Source organism: Cyprinodon variegatus, unplaced genomic scaffold (genome assembly GCF_000732505.1).
Source record: "Cyprinodon variegatus isolate N-32 unplaced genomic scaffold, C_variegatus-1.0 Scaffold551, whole genome shotgun sequence".
Taxonomy (NCBI): Eukaryota; Metazoa; Chordata; class Actinopteri; order Cyprinodontiformes; family Cyprinodontidae; genus Cyprinodon; species Cyprinodon variegatus.
In genome coordinates, this window is record NW_015151004.1 from 22,829 (window position 1) to 35,998 (window position 13,170).

Here is a 13,170-nt window from a genome sequence, read left to right on the forward strand (position 1 = left end):
TGTTCTGATCTATTTCTCTGACCTTGCTCGGACTCCTGCTTGTTCTCTGGGGCTGCAGCATCTGGGACGCTGTCTTTGGCAGCCAACCAACTGGGTCCTACCTAGTTCTATGGAGATTAACTGTTAAACCAGGTTAGAGACTCATATGGATAATCATTCTCCGTCAGAGTATCATCTGTGTTTTTCTCCAACCAGAGTTTCCACTGATGGGCAGTGCCCCGCCCTAGCTTTCATACCACGGCCCGATCTACTCTCTTTCAATAAACGCCTTTTAATTATTCCACTGTCTGTCTTGCCTTGAATACTGGGTCCTTCTACCGTGTGTCCTGACAAATTTCTAATTAAACTGGCTTAAAGATATTGGATGTAGAATCATGAAATGTTTATTTTGCAGAAATTATTTGACTTGCTAAGAGCAGATTTTGCTAGAAACATTAATTACTGTAAAACCAACTAACTTGATCAAGTAGCAAAGCATTAAGCTAAATATTATATTCATTAAATCGTTGTTGTTGTTTTTTAAATGAACTTGGCCAAATAGTTTAAAGTCATTAAAATGTGTGACTTGCTATTTATTTCTTAGTCCAATTTGGCTGAACTGCAGAATAGACCTTGACTTAGGGGAATTTTGTTTTTCAAACTCCTCTGAATTGCTGACCTGACTCCATCATAAAAATATCCAGTTCTTTCTCAACACCCACCAAGGGGAGTTCAAAGGTCACAATGAGCACATCAATTATGCTCAAGATGGTGGAAATGCCGCTCGAGGATATTCGCTTGTTTGGAAGCTCATAAACCCAAGAGCTTAAGTTAGAGCGCTGCTACAGAAACGTGGTCTGTTTGCTTTGCAAGTATGAGGCTGATTGAAGAATGGGCTTAATGATGGTGCTGGTAAACAGGGGTAAAACGATACAAAGTACCATCTTCCAGAGCCTGACGACAAATCCCGCTGACCTCTCCAGGGTACGTGTAATTATAGTCTGCTGCAATGGTGTTATTAAATCGTGTGCTCTCAGATTTTATGTAAATGCTCTATAAATAAAAAGACAAATGCAAGAGAAATTACATCAGATCTTTTATCTGTGTTACAAAATGTCTTGAATTACCATGGAAACACACAGATTGCAGACATAAATCAAAGGCTTTAGAAACATGTAGAGGTTATTCTATATCAAAATACTTGGTCAAAGTTATTCAGTTCAATAAAATAAATACTGGGTAAATACCTGATAAGTCAAAATACTGAACAATCTTTGACAGTAGGCATACAAATATATGTTTCTGAGAGTCCAAAATTATAATCAAACTTTCTTGATTGTTTAAAAATAGATTTTGATCATATAATCTCCTTTACTTTCACTATATTTTTCCATCAAACCTTAAAAACACTTTTTGGGGTAGATTCATGTGATAGATAAACACAAAGTAGCACATAGCTTTAAGGCAGCAAATTTCAGAAAATACAGCATGCACCCACTAGCAATTAGTCTTAAAGTTGTAATTACATATAAAACATCCATGAATACTATTTTATTTTCACTAGGAATCTTTTTTTGACAGGAAATTGAGTTGAGAGAGAAAGTGAAGATATGTAGTAAAGATCAATGGGCCAGATTTCAAATACAGAAAGGACTTATCAAGCCTCACATAACACTTCAGCTGTTTAAGTATTATTGATACCAAGGAACAAACCAGAAAACCAATGAAAGAAAAATGTAGAGAATTTTAAAGTAAAGTTAGGTTATAAACAATATCTATGGACCATCTTCAATGGCTTGAACATCTAACATTGGAAAATATGGCACAACTGCAAATCTACTGAGTAAAGGCCATCCATCCGAATATATAGGCCAGATGGGAAGCACATTCCCCTAAAGGAAATAAATTAGAAAACAACAAAACATTTGCAATAACCACAAAATCAGGTGTGGACAAAATACAGTGATCCATAAATGTCCCAGTCAACGTCCAGTACAAAATCACATTAGGTATAGCCAAACATTAAGCCTAAGATTCTCAGCTTTTGGTATGTTCTACTTTGTAAATGGATATCATAAAAAAAATAATAATAAAAGAAACTTATATTTCATGTAAAAAAAAGTTAGGAATAGTTTTGCAGGCTGTCGCTGTTCTCTGAGTGATGGAGTCAGAGGTGGTGAAACCTCTACCTCCATCACTCAGATGCCTTTGCGCTCTGTCCATGGATCTGTTGACTCCAGTCAAATTTCCCATGTATCCAGAAATAGCTCTTCGGGCGCATCACTCATCCTGAATAATTTATTTCCACAGTGACATTTGCTCACACGGCCCCCGTGTAAAGACGGACAGAAAAGTGGCTCCCGCATCAGAGCCCCGTAAAGGTCAAATGTTATTGATCGGACCATTTCAAACACGCTCTATACTGTCAGAATCAAACCTCCAAAGTTTGGATCAGGTCAAACATGACGGGGGTTATGTTCAGACTCATTATCTGCCTGTTAGGCGCAAGTTTCGCAGTGATGATCAGACTCTGGTGCGTAAAATGCGCGCTCCGGGGCGGGGACTCCTTTGGAGACGCATCTGTGGAGCTTCACATCAGTACGACTCGCTGCATCTACAGGTTGCTGTCATTGTTTTTCTCCTGTCTTTGGTTATTTTCTAGATGTGATGTCAGATGAACCCACTGGAAGTGATGAAAGGTGTAGTTTATTGAGCACTTTGGAGCTTTTTATAGGAAACTGAGCTGCCTAAAACACGATGAAAGTCTACAGTGGCGGACTACTCCGTCTGCCACAGGTCTGTCACTGCGCTGCGGTGATAATAGCGACATAATGGCATGTAGGAGCGGCTGCTGCTGCGGCTCTTCTGGTCCCATCAACGAGGACAACGCGCGGTTCCTGCTGCTGGCGCTCTTCATCATCCTCTACCTGCTGTGCGGAGCCGCCGTCTTCTCCGCGCTGGAGCAGCCTAAGGAGCGGGAGGCGAAGGAGCGATGGGCGCAGAGGTTCGAGCACTTCTCTCAGAAGTATAACCTGAGCAAGAAGGAGCTGAGGAACTTTCTGAAGAACTACGAGGAAGCGAACGTGGCGGGGATACGCGTGGATACGACCAGACCCCGGTGGGACTTCCCTGGAGCTTTTTACTTCGTGGGCACTGTGGTGTCAACAATAGGTGAGGTTTTTCCAAAGGTTTTGGTGTGACGCTTTCTCTGCTACACCAAAGCTTTCAGAAACAAATGTTTCAGTTTTTAAAAATGTATTATTTTTTTGTTGTTTTTTCCCCCACATATTTTTCTTTTCTTGCAAACACCACTAAGTACAAATCTCCCCCCTGCTTCAAAGTTTCATTTCTGTTTATGCATCTGCATCCACCCACATAAAAACTAAGACAAATATTTTCTGGAATTTGATCTGAATAAGCATTAAAGAGAAGCTCAACCAGCATCTGTGTCGCCATAGATCCTTGATTTCACATTTCTTCATATCTCTACATCAATTCTTTGTCCATATCTCAATAAAAAGTGATTTTAATGTGAAGTAAATATGTTTTAGGATGCATGACAAAACCTTTAACTTAGAGAAATCTATGGCACAGGTACTATATGAGATATAATTATATGGTTGTTGTCAACAATACAACAAATGTATAGAAGTAGAGACAAACTGTTATAGTAACTATGGAATTTATTAAAACAGTTATAAACTTTCTTCATCATAAAAGCTATTTGAAGAATAAGAGTGGATCTTTAAAAAAGATCAGGAGGTGAAGATGTAGGTGGAGAGATCACTGGGATCTGATCTGATCTGGATCTGGGCTGGTGTTGCTCTCTGCCGCCCTGCAAGAACCAATAAACCACATCATTCTATAGCACACTGCTGTGGATTAGGTATATAGAAATTATTCTAATCACAGCATGGATTTTTTTCTTTACAAGAAAAATGTAAACTGCTGTGGTAGAGTTTTAATTACTTAAAATATTGCTAAACTGAACGAGTTACACTAAATAAATAATGCAAAGAAAGGTCAAGTTAGCTAACAGTTATGAACAGGCCAGCTGACAGAAATGCTAGGGCCCTGAGAAAAGGCTCTGCCTTGCCTTGTTGGAAAAGCTGGGTTATAACCTGTTCTCAGCTCAGGAACTAGGACCCGTATGATATCTGGTTTTTCAATAAGTTTGCCTAAATAAAAGATTTAGAGATGACATATCAAGATATTCCTGCAAAAAGGTCTGATGTTGCAAGGGAAGGTAATGGAAAGTTTTTGTAGTGTGCCCTTTGTTCTGATTTCAGTTTGTTTCAGCCATTAATCTCCTGTAGAATGGCTGGTCATATCACAGCTTATTTGCATTACAATAGGGACAGTTAGAAAGGTAGAGTGAATACACAAACTTGAAGAGGGGAGGGGGCCTTGCAGGAAAAGTGAAATTCTCCAGGACTTCTAGTGTTAAAGCTACACAATTACATCCAAACAAAACAACCATTATTTTCATGGTAAAAATAGTAACTTTTTTTTTTCAAATACTTGAAATCCTTTTTTCATGTCTTATTTTTTAATATCCTTTCCCAAATAAGTGGAATAAGAGTAAGAACTCACTCCATGGGTGTATACAGATATATCTATTTGGAAAATCAATAAAAAGTTTTTGTTTCTTTTTTAGAAATAGAAAAAAAAGCCTAATAATTATCATAAAGTCTACTGTTTATATATTGATTATTTGTTACATAATCAGATATAACTCTTACTCCCTGAATTATACTAAAGCTCTGTAACTTAGTACTAATTGCAAAGCAGGAACCACAAACCGACTCGTAACTCTCACCCATCACAGTACATTCCTCTAATTATTTACATGCAATCCAACACAGGGAGGCAGACTTCCCACAAGCCATTTAGCAGTTTCTTTTAGTTTATAATGTGTAAAGTGTTACGTAGCTTTTATCTTGTTGATGCCTAGTGCCACCCCCCTATGCAGTGCCGCCCGGGGCAGTGAGCCTTCTGTAAGAGAAATGAAGCAGACATAGATCAGCATCTTATTGAAATATTGTGATTATTGTGTTTTTATATATAAGAAAATGGTAAATATATTAAATCAATGACTGATTATACATAAGATGATGTCTCTCTTTAAGCTTCTTGAATGCTGGTCAAAGTCCAATTGTTAAAACTTATGAGGTCAGATGAATCATAAATGCCTGCTGCTGAAAAGAAGCAGGTAGATGTTTCAGACTTGTCAGAAGATGATGCTGTCAGTCATAGTTGATTATCATGTACTCCAGTTATCTGCAAGCATGTATGATTCTCTGAACTGGACTGGGTCGGTTGGGAGACCTCTGAGGCAACATTTCAGAGTTCATTTATACACAGTTCCTAATAATACATTGAGAGTTATCTAGTCATTGATAAGAACCCGCTGATCCATCCATGCTTAGATGAAGAAAACTTGATAATCTCACAAATTTTATTGAGTTTCACAAGTATATAAATACCTAGGTAGAGTATTGTTTACATCTGGTAGATATTAAAGTAAAAAAATACCGGTGTCAGTGGACTTCCTGGTATCAAAGAAACCCCCCTGCTTAGCATTAATTATAATGCACAAACTAGTGCCGAAACAAATGAAAACAGAAAATAAATGTTTTTATATTCAAATTATAGAAATATTTAGAGTAGAGGGGCAGATTTTATCTCAAAATAGGGCTAAAGTAACTCAGGTTAAAACTCTTTAGCTCTAAAAAATGACAACAGGGGAGCTAACCATATTACAGAGAGTAGCTTTATTTTATTTGTTGAACTTTTATTAACGGATTAGCTTTTTTTCAGTTCTTGCAGCCTTTTGGAAGACCTTGCCACAAGGCAGGATATTTTCAGTTATTAGAAACTGTATACCGGTAAATGATTTCACTTTGAATAAAAAGGGAACTAATATTTCAGCTTTTCTGTGAAACTTCTTTCATTCTCTAATGTACCAACATGGTGTTGACTTTGCTCATGTTGATCAATTGATCAACTGATCCCTGTTTTCTACCAGAAAGCTGCTGTTATTCCTTGGATTTAGCAGCTTTTATACTCTCAAAGGTATATTCACAAAATTTGCAAGTTTAAGCTACACAGTCTGTCTTTATTTCCTAATATTAGTTCTTCAACACCAAAGAAAAAAACCTACAATAATTAAAGCACATCTAATGCATGGAACAATTGAGTCTTTACCTGATCAGACATGAAATAATTCTGCATCATTAGCATTGATAACAGTTCAGGGTACAACTGAATCCCCAGCATTTGTGATTGATGTAATTAAAAACTTTTCTTTCACTTTAAGTAAGGGGTTATGTATATTTATACATTTTTGTTATTTCATATTTAATCAAATATCTTCCGACTGTCGGTATGTTTTCCTATAACACACAGCATACATTTACCACTACTTCCACTTAAAATAAAATAACTTATCAAATAAAGAACTCCAACCCAGGTTAGACATATTTCTGTTAAAAACACTTAACTAATTGAGTAACTCTAAATTTATAAGCTATTATAGGAGGAAGACTAATAAATTAGTTCAAAAGCATTAGATTACTAAAAGAAATTATGTAATGATAATACAGTTCAGTAAGAATTTTATGTTTAAGAACCAAAGTTTTCCTTGAAGAATTTGTAATAAAGGTTGTATGTTTAAAAAGCAGGAGCCCGTGCTTAACTTTGGATCAGAGCGTGAAGAATTGCCATTTCAGACATCCGTCTCGCCATTGTGGCCTGTTGGAGCCATGAAAAAAGAGCTTTATAGTGAGTATCTGCAAAGGGTCCCCGATCTTCTAGGAAGCTTTTTAGTGTCCTTAAAGGATATTATCTCACAGTCTGAAATCTCACGCTTACCAGTTAAGCATATGTGTCCCACCCGTGTTCCATATGTCATCTATGAATCTTTATTTCATGGCTCTGAGGGACAAAATAGGACAAGGGAAATAGAAAATTAAAGAACAACAGAAAGCAGATATATATTTTTACAGTATTTTCAGGCTTTTTTTTTTCCTTCTCCATAATTCTATAGTAAATGTTCACCCAAAATAATTTATTAAACTTGGTAAAAAACGCAGCAGGGGTGTTTCTAAGGAATAGTAAGTCCTCCTCTTATTATCCATCAGTTGAGTTCAAAAGGAACTTAGGATATAATGCGTCTATTAATACATTTAAAAAAGTAAACCCTTTTGGATTTATAATGGTTTGGTTTTCACACCCCTTAATTGAACAGCTTCATTTTTTAAAGGAAATAATCCATGCATAGTTTTGTGGAATGACCGTAGCTTAGCCTGTATTGTTTCTCCTGTAAACTGAGGGTTGCCTTTTTAGGCTTCTTATCCGCCTGCCTCTGTTATAGTGCCCTTAAGCAAGACACTTCATCTGCCTTGGCTGCTGTTGTTGGTCAGAGGACCTGATAGAAGCTTTTGTGTTGCAGCCTTTTTTCTGTCAGTCTGCCTTAGGCCAGCTGAGACTATGATGTAGCACGCCACCACCAGGATATGAAGGCCTGAATGTAGTTTAAAATGCTTTTGTCTTCAGACTGAAAAAAGGTGCTTTATAAAAAAAGCCATTAACTATCAAGAAATGAGCAGATATGAAAAAAATATATATAATTTTTCTAATTATTTTAGTTTTTTTCATTTCTTTTCACTTGGAGATTAAGTCTAACATATTTGGAGCCCACTCTGGTAGATAATTGTAAACAAAGATTTTCTTTTTACTTTTCAAGAAAACCAAAAGCAAACTTAAAGGGGAACATAGAAAATGAAAGATATAATTTAGATTTCATTTTGAAAGTTTGAATAATTTCAGACTTTGTATGACCTGAAATTGGAATTGCTTATTTAAATATTTTTGTGATTTTTCTTTTATTCAAGATGCTACTGAAATCCTTGGAATATTTGTGGGGTTGGATGAGGTTTTTTCTGATCAGGGCCAGAGAAGCAGGTTAGGACTATCTGGAAGATGAAAGATAAAACTTTGGTTATTTGCCCACAAAGCTCCTCTGAGTTAAAACACTCCTTGAATGCTGGATTTTCAACTTGAAAAAATGAAATCCAAAATTTGCCAGCATGAGATTGTAAAAGCATGTTTTTCAAATTTAATATCACAAAAAGTGTTGGTCAGCTCTCCATGGAGAGATAAGAGGAGGACATAAAAGCCCTACACTGCAGAAAGCTATCTCTCCTCACCACACAGCAGTAAGGGACAATAAGTACCATTACAAGTACAGGCATTAGCACCCCTCCAGCTAAATGACATGTAGATTTGAATGACTAGTTTCTAAATATAGAAGGATTGTGAAATCAGATGGGCCCGAACAACCTAAAAACAGAACAACACCTAGTGTTTTGTGTTGCTTATTCCAATCGACAGATTTATGAAAAACATGCTTAGTTAGAAAAAAATTAATATTGCTCAAAGGCAATGCAGATTCAGTGCAGAATCCAGCTCTTATTAAAAAGGTATATATTTCTCTATGTGAATAAGGGAATCAAATGAATGCAAATACATACTTTCGTGGTAGTTCTAATTGAGAGTCACAGAGATCTATAATTAGGTATATGGAGAAACATGGAAGCGCTTGTATTCAAAGTCCTTCATTTATCAAACCCCAGTCAATCTTCTGAGCCGTGTTGCAGTATGCACAGTGAGAGATACTGAACAATCTTTGCAGCAACACTAGAATCAAGGACATGCTTTTCAAACGGAATATGGTCGGATGTGAAATCTATCTGTCTGCTGCTCTGTATAAGCCCTATACTAATGGTCCTGATTACTGCATGAAATACTGACAGAATAGTGATTAGTTACATCGCTTGGAGACAAAGTTTAAGAACATAAAACCAGAGTATCTGAAACTATTCCAGAAGCATCTTTGTTATTTACATTTGGTTGAATCAGGAAATGATTAGCAGATTCGCTCCCACAGGAAGTCCTATTACTCTTTCTAATGAGCATCTGCTAAAAATAATGGCTTTTAATTATCAGGCTAAGTGATGGGAATAAGAAAAATAAGAAAAAAGTCTTGAAATCCATAAAACAAAACATAAGAAACATTTAGACACATTTGAAACTATAACATTTCAAAGAAAACAGAAACAACTTTGAAATAGTTGATAAGCAGCGTTTTTCCAGCTTTCTTATCATAAGATGATGGCTTTATTTTATTTTAATGAATTATAGTTGAAGTAATTTTCTGCAAATTTTACTGCTGTGCGGGCTTTTAATTTACTATACTTTAAAAACTGTTTGGAGAATAAATATTCTAAAGGCTAACTTTCTCAATGCTATGTCTGATGAAATTAGGGTAATAAAATTTACTTCAATACTTTTTTTTCTGGTATTAAATTAGCCTATCAAGACATTTGTTTTTACTGGACAAAAAAAGAAAACTCCAACTGTTTTTGTGAAGGATATGATACTTCCCACCCCAAGCCGCTATTAAAAGTATGCACCTAATATGGCTTCTCAGATTTCCAAAAATCGTCATGATTTGCACCATGATTCTGTGTTTCTATCAATTACAATGACCTTGTTCCTGACTTCATTATGCCCTGTAGATTTCTTGTTATGATTGGTTTATCGTTTGAGCAAGCAGAATGGAATTTACTGTCTGTTAACTCCAGTTAGATATTTTTTGATTTCTAAATTAATTAACAATTACTTCAATAATCCATTGATCTTTTTCATTTAGTGCCTTTTCTGTTCTGTCAATGCATGAAATTCCTGTCAGGAGAACAAGAGAGGCAGTCAAAGAGAAAACAATACAATTTTGTAGTTCTCAGAAATGTCTGTGATTTAGTTTGTCAGTGTGGTAGAAAAAAGCATGAAAGCGCTTCAGAACGGCCAAACCAACACAGCTGTCACTTATTGATTCTTTGTTGTCACAACTGTTCCTCAGATTTGTACCTGCATTTCGCTTCAACATAATGATTTACAGTCATGGTCAGACAGCGTGGCAGTATCTCTGAAACAATGGCAGGCTTAGGACATGCATGAGAGAGGCATCATTGACGGAAACAGTTGTCACACTTTACACAATGACCAACCATGTCACAGAAAATATACTCCAAAATGTATATTGCTGAGAATAGGGATAGCTTATTTATGAAAATAATTAATCAAAACTTTTCTCATGTTGCTTTTTAGAGTACGATGCAAAACAAATAACAGTGGGAACATTTTTGCTATGAATTCATGGGCAGCTACTCTGGACATTCATTGTACTTGTGACGGACTCAAACACAGATACTCTGGACAGGTCCGTACGTTCTTGTAGGTGGTGTTTTGTTTCTCCCCTTTTGGGACTCTGAGTTTTAAGTTCTTAGTTATTAGTTATTCTGTTTTGTTGATATTTGGTTTATTTTTCATTATATTCAAGCAGTCTTTAGTTACTCTGTCGCTCCCTTGTGCTTGTTTCCTTTCCCCTTGGCTTCCTTCTAGTTAGTTCCACTCACACCTGCTCCATATTCAGCTAATTAGTCCATCCTTTCTTCTGTTCCCCTTATATACACCATCTCTACAGTCTACAGTGGTGGTTCCTTTTTGTTGTTTTGTTGCTTCCTCATCTCTGGTTTCTCATGTAGCTTTCTGTTTTTTTGGTTCCTTGTATTTTGGAATATATTGGATTTTTGCCTCAGTTGCTTTATTAAGTCTTCTGCCTCCTGGCCTCTGGATTTGGGTCCTCAAAATCCTCAATCCAACCGTGACAGGTGGTGTCACACAATACAGCAACAAAAAAGTCTTCACATCAACTGTTTTATATGTAACACATTTGCAAAGGAGTTTATGTTACCAGAGGATCACTGACAACAACGCTGAGCAACCAGTTGAGAGAAGGGGAATTATCACTGTCCCTCTCTGACATGTGTGCATGGTATATACCCCCTTGTTTCTTCTTTTTTTTAAAAGCTATAATTCAAATCAACCTTTCCCTCTCAATGGCACTATGGGAGAAGGGAAATAAACAACAACCTGACTCCTGTAAACATCAGAGGGAAGGACATTGAGATAGTGGACTCTTATAAGTACCTACCATAGTATTATAGGAATAACAAACTGGACTGAACACTAGCTGACAGAAAGCGGCTGGGTAAGCTGATCAGGAAGGTCAGCTCTGTGATTGGATGCCCTTTTTACTCAGTGCAGAAGGTGGGAAATGGATCCTAACTAAATGAACATGTTGGGTAATGTCTTTCACCCCATGCATGAAGCTGTTGCAGAACTGGAGAGTTTCTTCATTGACAGACTGCTGCAGCCTAAATGTACCAGGGAGCGTTATCACAGATCCTTCCCCCCAGCAGCTGTTAGACTCTATAACCACCACTGATCCCAAAAACCTCAATAGGTTTTTACATTCATGCTGGTTTTGCACAGTTTCTACCCTAGTCAGTTAAATAACATGCTGTCATTTTGCACATCTCTGATGTTGCTGCTATTTTCAAATATCCAATATTTTAAAAATGTCCATAGCTGCATATTGGTTATTTATTCTCCAGTACAGTATATTGTTACAGTGCAGTATTTTATTGTTTATCTTTTAACTCTTCACTATTATGTCATTGTTATACATTTTTCTATAATCTTTTTGCTGCTGTAAACAGAATTTTCCCATTGTGGGAGATTTCTATATCTATTCTATTATTTTCTATTCCAATATTTTTGATGAGATATGTAGGAAATTGAAAAACTTGAGTGTGTGAAATATACAGGGCTAACAGTGAACGCACATTACTGCCACACGTTTTTTTATCTTTTCCAAAAAATTGCAAATTCAACTACATTTGACCAACATGTGTGTTACTTACTTGAATTTATTTATTTGCTTATTTAGGTTTTCATCTAATTGGAGATTCTCTCTCTTGAACTGTGTACCTCTCAGAGTTATCATTAGCTTCTTCGGCCATGTTCACACTGCAGCCTGAGGTGACCCAAATCTGATTTTTTTTGGCCCATATGGGACCTGTACCTGATTTTTTCATGGCACTCTGAACAACACAGATCCGATTCTTTTCCAATGCGAACCAGGCCACTTGGCTATGTGGTCCTTAATCCGATACAAATCAGATTTTTTCAAATGCGACCTGTGTCTGAAAGGCCAGGTCGGATTCATCCAACCTGAACGCCATTAATACCTGACTAAGGTCACTATTGTGGGTCTTGCTATGAAGAAGCGGCAAGTAAACAACAACGATGGTGGACAATGATGCGGAGAGCAGTATTTATGTTTAACCATCTTAAGAAGATTGTGTTTTTAAGGTTTGGAAAGATCGATAGATGCGCTCCGGCACTACCGTCCATGTTTACTTCCGTAAACACAGAGCACGCTGGCCTGTGACGTCATTGCGTCCTCTACTGCGCATGCGGGACACTTGTGTTGTATGGCTGTAGTTCTCACAGGAAATCACATATTTGGAAATGTGAACGGCAAAGTAAAAAAATCCTATTTCACAAAAAAAATCAGAATTGAGCATCAAGGCCTGCAGTGTGATCGTAGCCTTTGATACTTCTCTAAATCATGGTATCCTCGCCTGTCCTTTTGGTGCAGGCTTATAGCTGTGCTATATGAGATGGAAGCCCAAGAACCAACAACCATACTGCAGTTTTTAGATGCATCTCTTCTCCAACACACCCGGGTCAAATGAGTGGTTGGTCAGCAGGGCGCTGCTGAGATGACTGACATGCTGAGGTAGAATGAGGTTTGTTGGACAAGAGAGGACTCTTAAAGTTGCAGGGTGGTAGCTCTCAATGAAAGGACTTCAGATCCCCTGTTTTAGGGTGATTAGGTGACTTGAAAGCAATTGGTTTTATGGGATTTTATTAAGGGCTATCAGAGCAAATGTATTTAATCTGTATGGTTCTGTTCTTGTTGCACCCTCTAAATCATCATACCACAATGTTTTCATCATACACAAATCAGTAGACAACCTTGAGTTAGGCATCTTGCCTGAGGATCTATTGAAATGAGATAAGGAAATCAGAGCTGAACATACAACTTTCTGACAATAATTTTCTATTTCAATTCAGTTTATTTATATAGCGCCAATTCCCAACACATGTCATGTCAAGGCACTTTACAGTTTAACCAGATCATACAGTCAAATTGATACAAAGTTTTCTATCTAAGGAAAACCAGTTGATTGCATCGACTCATTGACTCAAATGCAATCC

General features: G+C 37.0%; 1 protein-coding gene across 2 annotated transcripts in view; it reads left to right on the plus strand.

Moving 5' to 3' along the window:
• Nucleotides 1–2,598: 2,598 nt before the first annotated feature.
• The window catches only part of kcnk13 (potassium channel, two pore domain subfamily K, member 13), a 27,751-nt gene continuing 17,179 nt past the window's right edge, over nucleotides 2,599–13,170 (plus strand). For both annotated transcript variants that reach the window (XM_015391601.1, XM_015391602.1), the window contains exon 1: nucleotides 2,599–3,150. In XM_015391601.1, the coding sequence (XP_015247087.1) occupies nucleotides 2,811–3,150 (340 nt within the window). In that variant the 5' untranslated portion in view covers nucleotides 2,599–2,810. The remainder of the gene's footprint in view (nucleotides 3,151–13,170) is intronic.